This window comes from Salmo salar, chromosome 24, assembly GCF_965601325.2.
Source record: "Salmo salar chromosome 24, fSalSal1, whole genome shotgun sequence".
NCBI classification, from domain to species: Eukaryota; Metazoa; Chordata; class Actinopteri; order Salmoniformes; family Salmonidae; genus Salmo; species Salmo salar.
In genome coordinates, this window is record NC_138314.1 from 24,019,302 (window position 1) to 24,034,980 (window position 15,679).

Sequence of the window (15,679 nt, forward strand, 5' to 3'; positions counted from 1 at the left end):
ACAGGAGGACAGGCCATTCTGCTTCACGTACCTGTATGTGCCAGGCTGCTGTTTGAGGTCTATGGGAGTCCCATTCCTCTTCCAGGTGACTTTAGGTGCAGGTATACCTGTGGCCTCACAGCTCAGCACGGCTCTCACCCCTGTGGTCACTGTCACGTTGAAGGGACCAGGGTTGATCGAGGGACCAACTACAGGGACCCAAGTCATAAAAAAATACATATGTATGGCATACAAACCAATCTGACTGTAAGGTGCTGACTGTAATGCTTTGGCTGAAAACCTGGATAAGAGTGTCTGATCCAAAATGTTAATGTAAAAAGGTAAATCTACTGTATTATGGTGTGATTCTGTTTTACTTTGAGTTTTTATTTGAGTATTTATTGAGTATTTATTTACCAAACACGCGTAAGTCCATCCCATGGTGATCTGATCCGGCCTGATTGGACACTGTGCAGTAGTAGCGTCCAGCATCACTCAGCTGAACAGCCTTTACACGCAGAGAGCCTTTAGACAGCGTGGTGTACCTGGGACACAGAACACACACAATCAGTCAGCTCCCCTGACAATCTACACATCTATAGTCATACAGAAGATGACACATTCTGCTTTATGTGTAAAGACAGTATCCCAATAACCTCTATCAGCTAAGTCAGTGGAACAAAAAGCAGGAAGCCCTTACTTGTTGTTGTCAGGACCAATAGGGATGCCATCTTTCCTCCACAGGATTGTAGGTGAGGCCTCCCCCTCTACTTCACAGGGCAAGACTGCATCCTGACTGATATGTGCAGTGACCACAGAGCTGCTCTCTCTGATGACTGGTGGCACTGGGGGGAAAGAGACATGAAAATACACATTATAATTGATTGAGGTTTATTCTGCAGATCTATTCCATATCACTGAACGCATGATCTCAATCTTCTTCTTAACTCATCATGTTATCAACTCACTGAGGATCTCCACAGTGAAGAAGAGGTTGGTGCTTCCAGCCATGTTGGTGACCACACAGCTGTACTGGCCACTGTCCTGAGGCCTGACGTCCTGGATCTCCAGGTACTGACCCCCAGCCAGCCTCTGGATACGACCCCCCAGCTGGGACCAGGGGAGAAAGAGGGAGACAGAAAAAGAGAGAGTCAATAACGTTATGTACTATATTATGTGATTCCTGCCACCCTCTGTTTGCATGACGTCCAGTCTGACCTGTAATTTCACGTCGTCCTTGTACCACTCTATGTCAGGTGGAGGGTCACTGTCAGCCTGGCACTCCAGAGTCAGGTGTCCTTTGGCTGGGACTGACAACGTTCTGACATCATCAGAACCAAGAAGAGTTGGGGGAACTGGAGCAGGGAAACAAGCGTTGATGATTAGGATCAGGATTTGATTTATAAGTACTTTGCTATCTATTGGCAGGATTGACAATATACAGCTAGGAAACACATATATCACCTTGAACACGGACCCAGTGGTTACTTCCATCCTCGCCTGCTGGGCTGCTAGCCAGACAGGTGTATAGACCTGCATCCTCCACCTAACAACAGAGATATCTGATGATCTGGTGTTTACCATTATATAGCAGTGAGGTCTGAATGTCAACTAAATGCTGTGTCATTACGTTTGTGACTTACTTGCACTTTGGTAATCCTGAGGAAGTGCCCGTCCTCCTCTACTATCTCACTATCTCCCTGTAGAGGGCGCCCATCCTTGAGCCAGCTGAGGGTAGGAGAAGGGACGCCCTCTGCAGTACACTCCAGCTCCAGAGCAGTGTTCACGGCCACCATCAACTCCTCTGGAGAGCTGATGGAGATCTTTGGAGGCTCTGTACAAGAATAGAAAATGACACCATTGTTAAACAACAAATATTAACATGACATCCCATTCCTATTGCTTCAGTGGAGCTTCAACTTTTCATCTGTGCGTAGGTGCTGTTTGGGTGAATGGAGAATGTTTGTTCTGACTGCTCACCCAACACAGTAAGGTTGAAGCTCTTGGTGCTGCTGCCAGCCTGGTTGCTGGCCACACAGCTGTAGAGGCCTCTGTCAGAGAGCCCCACGTCAGGCAGCTGCAGCCGCGTCTCCTGGCCGTCAAGCAGCAGGTTGCGATGCAGGGACAGAGGCTGTCCGTCCTTTAGCCATTTCAAGGAGGGAGGGGGGACACCCTGCGCCTCACAGGTCAGCGTCACCAGGGACCCCCGCACCACTGTGACCGGCTTTACAGGCTCCACACGGTCCACACCCGGAGGAACTGAGACAGAGACAGACAGACATGCAGGCAGACAGACATCCGTTTACAGGTATAGCACTTACAGCTCAGTGGTGTATTCATCAAAAGGAGGTGGGGAGTATAAGTTAGTACCTTGGACCTGTACATCAAAGTTAAGCTTAGCGAGGCCAGCACGACTGCGTGCCACACACGTATAGACCCCAGAGTCTGACAGCTGCACTGGAGAGATCCTGCACACACAGAGGGCATACACATTCACTTTCACCTCACCTGAAACTCAGGCATACTTACTAAAACAATATCCTGTTTATTCCTTCATTAAGGCAGTTTTGTGAGAAAGCAACCAAACTAGACATTTGCCATGTAAAGAATCTTACCTGAGTACAGTGTCTGCAGAGAGGAGGCGGATACGTGGAGAGAGGAGCAGGGGGCGTCCATTCCTGAGCCAGCTGATCTGAGGTGGAGGGTTACCCGCTGCCTGGCACTCCAGGGTCACCACACTGTCCTGGGTGGTCTGCACCTCTCTAGGGGCACTGGTCTCGCCCAAGATAGAGGGGGGCACTGTGCGGAATTACACAATCATTATTACCAACAATCCAGATTGTTTCTAGGAAGCTCAGTACTAACTTAGTTAGGAAATATTTTCTTTAACAGGTAGACAAAAGACAACTGACCTAGTACAAGGAGGGTGAAGATCTTGCTCTCCTGGCCAGCAGGGCTGACAGCCAGACAGGTGTAAGTCCCAGAGTCCTCAGGCCTCAGCCTTAGCAGGGTTAGAGTGCTCCCATCAGGGGATATGCTGTTACACAGGACACACACACATCAGTGATTACGAAGCAGGGATGGACATTCAGGTAAATTTGCCAGTGTCACACAGGTCCAGCGCCAACTGAAGGCTACTGGCCTCTCCAAGAAAGAAAAAAAATATAAACCATTTTATTGTCACATAAACCACATAGGTGCAGTGAAATGTGTTGCTTTACAGGGTTAGCCATAGTAGTACAGAGCCCCTGAAACAAATTAGAATGATTAACCCTGCTCAAGGTCACATCGACAGATTTTTCACTTTGTCGCCTTGGGTATACGATCTGCAACCTTTCGTTTACTGGCCCAATGCGCGAACCACTAGGATACCTACAGCCATATCAACATCTGACAGGAAAGCAAATGATGTAGCATAATTTCAATAGCAGGTGATTTTTCTCTTTCATTTGCGAGCTAAGCAAGTAGCCAATACAAGGTTCATACAGTCATTGGCAAGTCAAATTCAAGGTCTTTCAATTAGTTTTTTGATCACTTAATTGTAATTTTCAAGAACCAACATTTTATATTTCACTGTTGTAATAGCCTATAGAAAAAAAGTATGCATTACCACTAAGCATAATGCATTTTTACATTCTAAAATATGTCAGAATAATGTGGGCATTGCCTGACTAAATAGACATCTTGCTCCTGACACAAACTCACTAATTAAGTCTGTCCATGTGGTCACTGGTCAGTCTCGCCATTTGAGATGCTGAAGAGTTATTGAGGGGTTACTGTATCATGTTTAACTCTTAAGGATCTGTCCTTTTTTTCAATTTTTGTCCAAAATGACATACCCAAATCTAACTGCCTGTAGCTCAGGCCCTGAAGCAAGGATGTGCATATTCTTGGTACCATTTGAAAGGAAACACTTTGACGTTTGTGAAAATGTGAAAGGAATGTAGGAGAATAGAACATATTAGATCTGGTAAAAGATAATACAAATTATTATTATTATTATTTTTTAACCATTTGTACAATTTTGGCCACTAGATGGCAGCAGTGTATGTGCAACATTTCAGACTGATCCAATGAACCATTGTATTTCTGTCCAAAATGTTGTATCAAGACTGCCCAAATGTGCCTAATTTGTTTATTAATAATTTTTCATGTTCAAAACTGTGCACTCTCCTCAAACAATAGCATGGTAATCTTTCACTGTAATAGCTACTGTAAATTGTACAGTGCAGTTAGATGAACAAGAATTGAAGCTTTCTGCCAATATCAGATATGTCTATGTCCTGGGAAATGTTCTTGTTACTTACAACCTCATGCTAATCGCATTAGCCTACGTTAGCTCAACCGTCCCGCAGGGGACCCACCAATCCTGAAGAACTTTTAAAAACTAGCAGGCGACCAAAAATCGGTTTCAATTTGAAATGAAACGCTTTGTATGGAAAACAAAGTTCAAGCCAACATTCAATGTTGTCTTGCTCATAATATCTTCACAACACCCTTTAATTTAAACAGCGGGAAACAAACGAACGTGGCTACATCTCTCATGAAAACTGATCAGAAATGAAATCACAGAATAATTATATTGGAGCAGTAGAACCTCTAAATCGGCTACCATAACTTCCTTGACTTTTCAAGGACCAAATAGCCTAGAGGAAATATCTGAATTTCAAGGTAGGCTAGTCCATTATGACTGAATTGCACATCGCAAATATTCAACCAAGACTTGGAACTTTTTAAATACCTGGTTTGCATACCTATTCTTGCCTTATCATTTACTGGTAGATATCATAACATCTTACCTACCCCTACAGCTGTTGGTCTTCGGTGAGCTGCTCCATGCAACAACAAGCTGTTTTCCAAGGTATTTGCTCTCTGCCCGACAGATTAACAATGCTATGTGTGCACCACGAATGTGATAAGCAGATGCGACCCGACCTAACCCCAACTGTTTTGAGCCCCACCTGTTTAGCTTTCTTTTTTTGTGTGCCTGTTTTGCATATGAGTTTGAATTAATATGTGTCACATAACAGTTTTCAAACAATGTAAAAAATAATAATAATAATTCAGTTAATAAAGCTGCATACAAACATGGTCTCTTTTATGCTTCCTTGTGTAAGGCAGCTCCAAGATGCAGGTGTTTCAGCCTAGCTCAGTGCTTTCTGTGGAGGTGGGGCAGCCAGCGGAAAATACAGAGCGTGGAGGTTGGTAATGTTCTCTAGTTGCGCTGTGATTGGCGTAGTGTTCTGTCACTCATGCGGATACTACGTCACCGCAAAATCTACTGGGAGAGCTCGAATATTCAAGCCCCTTGGGTGCTGACATAGAGTTACATTAGAAATGCCCACCCAAGAAGGCTCAAGGCCACAGATAAAATAACGTCAAATCACATTATATCTACCGTAGCTTTGATTGGACTGATCATGCCTCAACCATCATACTTTCTTAGCTAGCAAGCTGGCAGTCATCATGAACCAAGTCTACAATCTACTGGCAAATCCTTTTCAATCCTTATCATATGAAGAGAAATTACAGATAAAACGTATCGGTGCTCATTGGCCATTGGACATAAACATTACACGACATGTTGGAAATAATGAGTGGTTTGGAAGGAATCAGTGGCTAACTGCAAGCGTTGCAAAGCAATCACTAGCCTGCTATTCAGTGGAGAGGGTGTGTGGTCCAAGTCTGGGTTTAAGGGTCTCTTTTCCAAGCTTAAAAGGATAAACATTCAACTTTGGCCATGCTGTCAATCCAGCATGACTTCTGCCGCATTCAAAACTACTGGAAACTCAGAACTGGGAAATCTCAGACTTCAGTGAGTTCAAGACAACTAGGAACTCAGGGAAAAAAACAAGCTCCGACTGGGAAAATATGTTTTGTACGGTCATCCAACTCGGAATTCCAAGTCAGGAACTCTGGCCTTTTTCTAGAGCTCTGACTTGAAGATCACTGACATCATGATTCAACCTTGTTTTTTGCCGAGTTCCAAGTTGTCTTGAAAGCACCATAAATTCAGAGAATGCCAGACTTTGATGACAAAATTTGCCAACGAAGGACCGCCGCGCCACCTTCCTGCTCAAGGAAGCACAGCACAACAAGGTGAATCCAAAAATGTATTTTATGCTGCTGCGTAAAGGATGTAATATGCCAGGGAGATATGTATACTGTAGCTAAGAAAGTAATACTAAGTGTATGTTGTGTCGTAAGCTGTTAGTAGCCCATGTGCCTCACCCTAATAATTTGGTCCCTTTCCCCCTCATAACATAGCCTACTGTTCTGACTTGGTGGTGCACATGTAGCCTATAAACTGTTTTAGAGAAAGGGCATCATCGAATATTGTAAGAGCTTTCATTGTCTGCTTATATGCCCCCTTTATTTATCCTATGGTTCTGACTTAGTGTACAGGGAGAATACTGTAAGAAAGGCCCATTTTCTGAATTATGTCACTGTACATTTCAAAAGTGCTGAACAAATAGTTAAATTTAACTAAGTCCATCCTAGCTCGGTCATTAATATCTTAATCGAAAATTACGGATTGCCTTTTATCCGCTCGTCGTCCTCTTATGCCATCGTTTGTACATCTCAATTGTCAGTAGAAACCACATTTGTTTAAGCAAGTCAGCCATATCTTCTACAGTACCAGTCAAAAGTCTGGACACACCTACTCATTCCAGGGTTTATACATCAAAAACTATGAAATAACACATATGGAATCATGTAGTAACCTAAAAAGTGTTAAACAAATCCAAATATATTTTATATTTGAGATTCTTCAAAGTAGCCACCCTTTGCCTTGATGACAACTTTGCACACACTTGGCATTCTCTCAGCCAGCTTCACGGGGCAGCAGGTAGCCTAGTGGTTTGAGCGTTGGGCCAGTAACCAAAAGGTTGCTAGATCGAATCCCCGAGTTGACAAGGTAAAGCCAATCAGTTGCTGTTGTGACAAGGTAGGGTTGGTATACAGAAGATAGCTCTATTTGGTAAAAGACCAAAAATTATGGCAAGAACTGCTCAAATAAGCAAAGAGAAACGACAGTCCATCATTACTTTAAGTCACGCAGGTCAGTCAATCCAAACAATTTCAAGAACTTTGAACTTTTCTTCAAGTACAGTCGCAAAAAACATCAAGTGCTATGATGAAACTGGCTCTCATTAGGACCACCACAGGAAAGGAAGAGTTACCTCTGCTGCAGAGGATAAATTCCTTAGAGTTACCAGCCTCAGAAACTGCAGCCCAAATAAATGCTTCACAGAGTTCAAGTAACAGACACATCTCAACATCAACAGTTCAGAGGAGACTGTGTGAATCAGGCCTTCATGGTCGAATTGCTGCAAAGAAACCACTACTAAAGAACACCATTAAGAAGAAGAGACTTGCTTGGGCCAAGAAACCACAGCAATGGACATTACACCAGTGGAATGAGATTTATTGTTCCAACCAAGCCTTCCCTGTAGCTCAGTTGGTAGAGCATGGTGTTTGCAACCCCAGGGTTGTGGGTTCGATTCCCACGGGGGGCCAGCACAGAAAAAAAATACGAAATTGTATGAAATGTATGCATTCACTACTGTAAGTCGCTCTGGATAAGAGCGTCTGCTAAATGATGTAAATGTAAAATGTAAATGTAAACCACTGTGAGACGGATGATCTCCGCATGTGTGGTTCCCACAGTGAAACATGGAGGAGAAGGTGTGATGGTGTGGGGGTGCTTTGCTGGTGACTCTGTGTGATTTATTTAGAATTCAGGGCACACTTAACCAGCATGGCTACCACAGCATTCTGCAGCGATATCCCATCTGGTTTGCGCTTAGCGGGACTATCATTTGTTTTTCAACAGGACAATGACCCATCACACCTCTAGGCTGTGTAAGGGCTATTTGACCAAGAAGTAGAGTGATGGGAGTGCTGCATCAGATGACCTGGCCTCCACAATCACCCAACCTCAACCCAATTGAGATGGTTTGGGATGCGTTGGACCGCAGAGTGAAGGAAAAGCGGCCAACAAGTGCTTAGCATATGTGGTAACTCCTTCAAGACTGTTGGAAAAGTATTCCAGGTGAAGCTGGTTGAGAGAATGCCAAGAGTGTGCAAGGCTGTCATCAAGGCAAAGGGTGGCTACTTTGAAGAATCTAAAATATATTTTGATTTGTTTAATACTTTTTTGGTTACTACATGATTCCATGTGTTATTTCATAGTTTTGATGACTTTACTATTATTCTACAATGTGGAAAATAGTAAAAATAAAGAAAACCGTTGAATGAGTAGGTGTGCGCAAACTTTGGACTGGTACTGTATGTTTTTTTTAAAGGCAGTAAATTATACTGAATGAACTGATTCGCTGCCAGACAAGGCACCGCTGATAGCCAAGTGTAGGTGTTGGGACTGCTGTTGGGACAGCTTTATGTAGGCCCTAACAGTTTGTGGGCACCATTTGTCACTGTTATAGTGCAATTAATGTATTGTTTAGTGTTGTGTTGTGTAGTGGCTTGCAGGCATGCATCTAAAATACTTTGTTGGAGCTTGCCCCACCAAGATTTACATGATAGAATCACCACTGGTGATAAATAATTGACATAAGGAACAGACAGCTAAGGGATTTAATCTGTTTGTTTTGTCTTTAATCAGTTATATAGCCTAGTTTAAAAATAGCCTTATTACAATATTTCCTTCACTGGCCCAAGCGGGCCACTGATGGGGATGCTCGACTGAGCGTTTCCAAAACCTCCCCGGGCCAGCAGGCAGCCCTGTATGTCGAACCCTGTTAAGAGAATAACACTGATACACATACAGTTGAAGTCGGAAGTTTACAGTCATTAAAACTCGTTTTTCAACAACTCCACAAATTTCTGGTAAACAAACTATAGTTTCGGCAAGTCGGTTAGGAAATCTACTATGTGCATGACACAAGTCATTTTTCCAACAATTGTTTACAGACAGATTATTTCACTTCATCACAATTCCAGTGGGTCAGAAGTTTACATACACTAAGTTGACTGTGCCTTTAAACAGTTTGGAAAATTCCAGAAAATGATGTCATGGATTTAGAAGCTTCTGATAGGCTAATTGACATAATAGTGAGTCAATTGGAGGTGTACCTGTGGATGTATTTCAAGGCCTACCTTCAAACTCAGTGCCTCTTTGCTTGACATTATGGGAACATCAAAAGAAATCAGCCAAGACCTCAGAAAAAAATTGTAGACCTCCACAAGTCTGGTTCATCCTTGGGAGCAATTTCCAAACGGCTGAAGGTACCACGTTCATCTGTACAAAAAATAGTATGCACGTATAAACACCATGGGACCACGCAGCCGTCATACCGCTCAGGAAGGAGACGCATTCTGTCTCCTAGAGATGAACGTCCTTTGGTGTGAAAAGTGCAAATCAATCCCAGAACAACAGCAAAGGACCTTGGGAAGATGCCGGAGGAAACAGGTACAAAAGTATCTATATCCACAGTAACACGAGTCCTATATCGACATAACCTGAAAGGCCGCTCAGCAAGGAAGAAGTCACTGCTCCAAAACCACCATAGAAAAGCCAGACTACGGTTTGCAACTGCACCTGGGGACAAAGATCGTATTTTTTGGTGAAATGTCCTCTGGTCTGATGAAACAAAAATCAAACATTTTGGCCATAATGACCATCGTTATGTTTGGAGGAAAAAGGGGGAGGCTTGCAAGCTGAAGAACACCATCCCAACCGTGAAGCACGGGGGTGGCAGCATCATGTTGTGAGGGTGCTTTGCTGCATGAGGGACTAGAGCACTTCACAAAATAGATGACATCAAGAGGAAGTCAAAATATGTGGATAATTTGAAGCAACATCTCAAGACATCAGTCAGGAAGTTAAAGCTTGGTCGCAAATGGGTCTTCCAAATGGACAATGACCCCAAGCATACTTCCAAAGTTGTGGCAAAATGGCTTAAGGAAAACAAAGGTATTGGAGTGGCCATCACAAAGCCCTGACCTCAATCCCATAGAAAATTTGTGGGCAGTACTGAAAAAGCATGTGCGAGCAAGGAGGCCTACAAACCTGACTCAATTACACCAGCTCTGTCAGGAGGAATGGCCAAAATTTACCCAAATTATTGTGGGAAGCTTGTGGAAGGCTACCCGAAACCTTTGACCCAAGTTAAACAATTTAAAGGCAATGCTATCAAATACTAATTGAGTGTATGTAAACTTCTGACCCACTGGGAATGTATTGAAAGAAATAAAAGCTGAAATAAATCATTCTCTCTACTATTATTCTGACATTTCACATTCTTAAAATAAAGTGGTCATCCTAACTGACCTAAGACAGAGAATCTTTACTAGGATTAAATGTCTGGAACTTTGAAAAACTGAGTTTAAATGTATTTTGCTAAGGTGTATGTAAACTTCCAACTTCAACTGTACTTAGGCTGGAAATTGTAAGTGAGAGGGACTCACTCTATCTCTTGGGTGTCTGAGCCCTCCAGAGTCACTCCATTCTTCAGCCAGCTGAGGTGGGGTGTGGGTGTCCCTGTCACTTTGCACTCCAGAGTCAGCTCATCACCCACTGGGGCACTCAGGTCAGATGGATGGCCAGAGTCCAGGATTGTGGGCGACACTGAAACAAAAGACCAGCACTATGACTCACAACACTGACATGCAAAAGGTCTTTGATTCTCTTCACAAAATGTGATTCTCTTGGGTGTAATCTAATTTACAATGTGTAGGGACAATGGCGGTAAAACATTTAAAAAGTTATCCTTTTTAGATTAAACTACACTAAATATATTCTCATGTCACCAAATAAGTTATTAAACCAGAATGTCTTGCAATATAGCTTTAACAGCACTCTGTAGGGTAGCACCATGGTGTATCCAGAGGACAGCTAGCTTCCGTCCTCCTCTGGGTACATTGACTTCAAAACAAAACCTAAGAGGATCATGGTTCTCACCCGCTTCCATAGACTTACACAGTAATTATGACAACTTCCTGAGGACATCCTCCAACCTATCAGAGCTCTTGCAGCATGAACTGACATGTTGTCCACCCAATCAAGGATCAGAGAATGAATATAGTACTGAAAGCATAAGCTACAGCTAGCTAGCACTGCAGTGCATAAAATGTGGTGAGTAGTTGACTCAAAGAGAGAAAGACAATAGTTGAACAGTTTTGAACAAATTACGTTTTTTTTTAAATGGAGGAGCGAGAGAGAGAGAGAGAGAGCTAGCTATATTTTCCCCCAAAAATGTAACTTTCACTTTAATTTACTTAGGTAGCTAGTGCAGCTAGCTAGTTTAACCTACTCAAACACCCGACTCAAATAGAGTGGCATGCTATGTTAGCTAGCCTCTATGGGCTAGGTGGGACGCTAGCGTCCCACCCGTGGTGCACTCCATCAACAGCAGGTGCATTTCAAGAGCGGCAAATTTGAATCCAAATAAATGTCAAAATTCAAATTTTTCAAACATACAACTATTTTACACCCTTTGAAAGATAAACATCTCCTTAATCTAACCACGTTTTACGATTTCAAAAAGGTTTTACGGCGAAAGCATAAATTTAGAGTATGTTAGGACAGTACATTTACAAGAGTTGTGTGTAATGTTTTGTCAATTCAAAGACAGGGTCACCAAAACCATAAAACCAGCTAAAATTATGCACTAACCTTTTACAATCTCCATCAGATGACACTCCTAGGACATTATGTTAGACAATGCATGCATTTTTAGTTCTATCAAGTTCATATTTATATCCAAAAACAGCGTTTTACTATGGCATTGATGTTGAGGAAATCGTTCCCTCCAATAACCGGCAGTCAAGTCAACACCACAAATTAAATAATTAAAATTAGAAAACATTGGTAAAATATTATATTGTCATTTAAAGAATTATAGATTTACATCTCTTGAACCCAATCAACTTGCCAGATTTAAAAATAACCTTACTGGGAAATCACACTTTGCAATAATCTGAGCACTGCGCCCAGAAAAATACGCGTTGCGATACAGACTAGACGTCATGTTGGGGAGATCTAAAATCGAAAATACTATGTAAATAATCCATTACCTTTGATTCTCTTCATCAGATGTCACTTCCAGGTATCACAGGTCCATAACGAATGTAGTTTTGTTCAAAAAAGCTCCTCATTTATGTCCAAAAATCTCCGTCTTGTTAGCACATGATCTAAGCCTTCCCTGTAGCTCAGTTGGTAGAGCATGGTGTTTGCAACGCCAGGGTTGTGGGTTTGATTCCCACGGGGGGCCAGCAAAAAAAAATGTATGAAATTGTATGAAATGTATGCATTCACTACTGTAAGTCGCTCTGGATAAGAGCGTCTGCTAAATGACTAAAATGTAAAAAAAAAAATGTAAAAATCTAAGCCAGCCTGGGTTCTCGTCATGAACGAGGGGAAAAAATATATTTACGTTCGTTCAAACATGTCAAACGTTGTATAGCATAAATCATTAGGGCCTTTTTTAACCAGAACATGAATAATATTCAAGGTGGACGAATGCATACTCTTTTATAACGTATTGGAACGAGGGTACCCAACATGAACTCGCGCGCCAGGTGTCTAATGGGCCATCATCGTTCCATGGCTCTTGTTCGGTCAGATCTCCCTCCAGAAGACTCAAAACACTTAAAGGCTGGTGACATCTAGTGGAAGCAATAGGAAGTGCCAAAATATTCCTCAGCCCCTGTGTTTTTCAATGGGATAGGTTTAAAGGTAATACAACACATCAGGTATCCACTTCCTGTCAGAAAATGTCTCAGGGTTTTGCCTGCCAAATGAGTTCTGTTATACTCACAGACACCATTCAAACAGTTTTAGAAAATTTAGGGTGTTTTCTATCCATATGTAATAAGTATATGCATATTCTAGTTACTGGGTAGGAGTGGTAACCAGATTAAATCGGGTATGTTTTTTTATCCAGCCGTGTCAATACTGCCCCCTAGCCCTAACAGGCTAGCTGGCTATGTCTATCCAACACTGGAACTTTTCCAAGTCAAGGTAAGCTTTGGTTTTACTAATTTATTGCCACTGGGGCCCACCGGCGTAACTGTTAATTGCTTACTGACTGTACTACATGATTATAGTAAGTTTACTAACACGTTAGTTCTATTAGCTATGCTGACTATGATGTTACTTTTGCTAATATGTTGACAACAATGTAGGCTGTGTAGCGGTTATGATATGAAGGTTTGGCTTGAAAAGGTTTAATCGCCTGGTCACAGACAGCTTATGTGTTGTGCATTGATGTCCACAAGCGAAGGGAAAAGGTGAGAGGAGGAGAGCGCGTAGATGCGAGAAGGAATACAACGAGTTGTTTTGTATCTGGCTATGAAAATGAACTGTTTGCGTGTGATCAGGGGTGTATTCAAACAGAAGCAAACGAAACATGGATAAACATACCTGAATTTGTACAACAGGAACTCTAGTTTGCAACTGTTGGACTAATGATTACACCCTAGATCAGCTAGATGCAGGCAAGAGTGTGCAAGGCGATATTGGACTGTCTGTCAATCTGTCACTGTTTCCTCAAATCTTTCTTTCGACCTGTGTGCACCGTTGTAAACTTTCATTCATAGGCTATGTTGTAGCAACCTCATGATGGCTATAGGGAAACTTTGAGTATCATGTAGTAGCCTAAATCTATTGATGTTACATTGAACTGGGTGAATGTAATATGAATGACTGTCATCCAATATGCTGTAATAGAAATAAAGCCATGCTTATAAAAATACAAAAAATCATCCTCCCTCATCTTAAACGTAACCGACTGCCACTGTTGTGGGAGAGTCTGTAGCCTACCTTGTACTGTGAGAGCAAAGTCCTTCTGAGTCTGTCCCTCCCTGTTCTTGGCCACACAGGTGTAGGTTCCAGCGTGAGAGAGGGTCAGAGGACCCAGCTCCAGCCTGTTGCCTCGTACCGACCACTGCCACTGCAGACTGCTCTCTGGGAAAGAAATAACCACACAGGTCAGGCTAAACCAGCAGCTGGAGGTATCATTCATTCAAATGCATTAATACAAGTGTTAAAATGTGATCTTGTCAAAACTGAATTTGTCACAGTTAATTTATAAAACTTCAGCTTCTTACCAATAGGTGTGCCATCCTTCAGCCAGGTTATACTGGGTACTGGGACCCCTGTAGCCTCACACAGCAAGGTGACATGGGAGCCCAGGTTTTGGGTGAGGGACTCATGAAGAGGTCCATCCAGGACAGGGGGTACTAAGGAGGAGAACAGAATAGAAACGATGAGATTCATTATACTGTGACATCTGATATGCCAGTATTACCATATGTAAGAAACAGATCAAATGGAGGGCATGGCAAGGGCAAGTCACCATGAACAGTCAAGCGGAAGGTCCTGTCCACTTGTCCAGCCACATTGGACACCTTGCAGATGTACATTCCACCATCAGCCACCTATGGACCATGAACCATAGTCAGCATGAAACAGAACAACATGCTTAAAATGCTTAAAACAGGGTTAATCTCAAGCCCTCACTTATCAGTGCTAACTCCTCTAAAGCAGTTAGGATAGCACCAACTGAAGGTGATGACAGTGTGTTTACCTGCACTCCCATGATCTCCAGCTGATGCTGCTCCACTTTCAGTCCAGTCCTAGCTGCCAGCTGCAGCCCGTTCCTGTACCATGTGACCTCAGGCGCCGGAATGCCCCGAGCTTCACAGCGCAGAGTGACAGATGACCCCACCTGAGGGGTCAGGACCTCTGACTCAGAGTCAAGGCGGGGCTTCAGCGTGGGCAGGACTGTAAACCCATAGAAATAAAATAGACAATATTTAAGTGCTAATTCAGATATTGTAGCAAGTGAAGTGTGACACTGATGAGGGCAGCACAGTACTATGATGTTTCTCACCATAGACACTGAGCAGGATGCTCTTCTGGTCCTGGCCTGCTGAGTTGGTGGCAGTGCACACGTACTGTCCTGCATCCTCTAGTCTGGCCCGGGGCAGCTGCAGCATCTGACCTCCTACAGTACAGACAACAATACATAGTTCAGAAGGCATAGTTTATGTTCAGAGAATTAATCAGAATGACAGTACAGTAAACTAGATGGCAGGTATCAGAGGAAGTCAGCAGAGAACAGCAGCAAGACAGTGTACAGTAGGCAAATCACAGATAAAATGCATTTTGAAATGCTATGCGTTTATTGTGTATGGTTGGCCGATTGAGTACACAATGAGTTATGGAGTGTGTTATAGGCTCTGGGCAGTGTGTTGAGGAGCCAGCTCTGACCTGGCAGGATATGGATGCCCGTGCTGAACTGGAGGACCTGTCCATCTCTGGTCCATGTGATCTCTGGAGGAGGGTACGCCTGGACGTCACACAGCATGGACACCATGTGACCCTTTATCACACTCACCTCCTCCTCCCTGCCAGCTACCATCCTTGGGGGAACTGGAGAGGAACAGGAATACATCAGCTCACACTCAGCTAACACATAAACACAGTCACAGGATATCTCTGTCCTTCCTGTGTGAATTGAAGAAATCTGTTTGATGTGGCATTTGAAGAGATGATTATATTTGTGGGCTGCATCTCACCTTGCACAGTCAGACTGAAGAGTTTTTCCACTGCTCCAACCTTGTTCTCAGCCACACAAAGGTAGCCGGCCATGTCTGACACCTGCACACTGAGGATCTGAAAGACAGAATAATTAATAACACGACATTATAGACCTTCCCCCTGAGACAGATG

At 43.0% G+C, this 15,679-nt stretch overlaps 1 protein-coding gene across 2 annotated transcripts in view; it reads right to left on the reverse strand.

The window, feature by feature from the left end:
- Nucleotides 1-15,679, reverse strand: part of hmcn2 (hemicentin 2) — a 63,048-nt gene that overhangs the window by 16,719 nt on the left and 30,650 nt on the right. For both annotated transcript variants that reach the window (XM_014171852.3, XM_014171851.3), the window contains exons 37-55: nt 15,526-15,622; nt 15,218-15,379; nt 14,838-14,951; nt 14,532-14,728; nt 14,301-14,382; nt 14,053-14,184; nt 13,766-13,909; nt 10,411-10,570; nt 2,892-3,016; nt 2,595-2,778; nt 2,350-2,447; nt 1,960-2,238; nt 1,623-1,813; nt 1,444-1,525; nt 1,198-1,334; nt 948-1,089; nt 680-824; nt 397-524; nt 32-188 (exon numbers count right to left, since the gene is read on the reverse strand). In XM_014171852.3, coding sequence (XP_014027327.3) covers nt 32-188; nt 397-524; nt 680-824; nt 948-1,089; nt 1,198-1,334; nt 1,444-1,525; nt 1,623-1,813; nt 1,960-2,238; nt 2,350-2,447; nt 2,595-2,778; nt 2,892-3,016; nt 10,411-10,570; nt 13,766-13,909; nt 14,053-14,184; nt 14,301-14,382; nt 14,532-14,728; nt 14,838-14,951; nt 15,218-15,379; nt 15,526-15,622 — 2,756 coding nt within the window. The remainder of the gene's footprint in view (nt 1-31; nt 189-396; nt 525-679; nt 825-947; nt 1,090-1,197; nt 1,335-1,443; nt 1,526-1,622; nt 1,814-1,959; nt 2,239-2,349; nt 2,448-2,594; nt 2,779-2,891; nt 3,017-10,410; nt 10,571-13,765; nt 13,910-14,052; nt 14,185-14,300; nt 14,383-14,531; nt 14,729-14,837; nt 14,952-15,217; nt 15,380-15,525; nt 15,623-15,679) is intronic.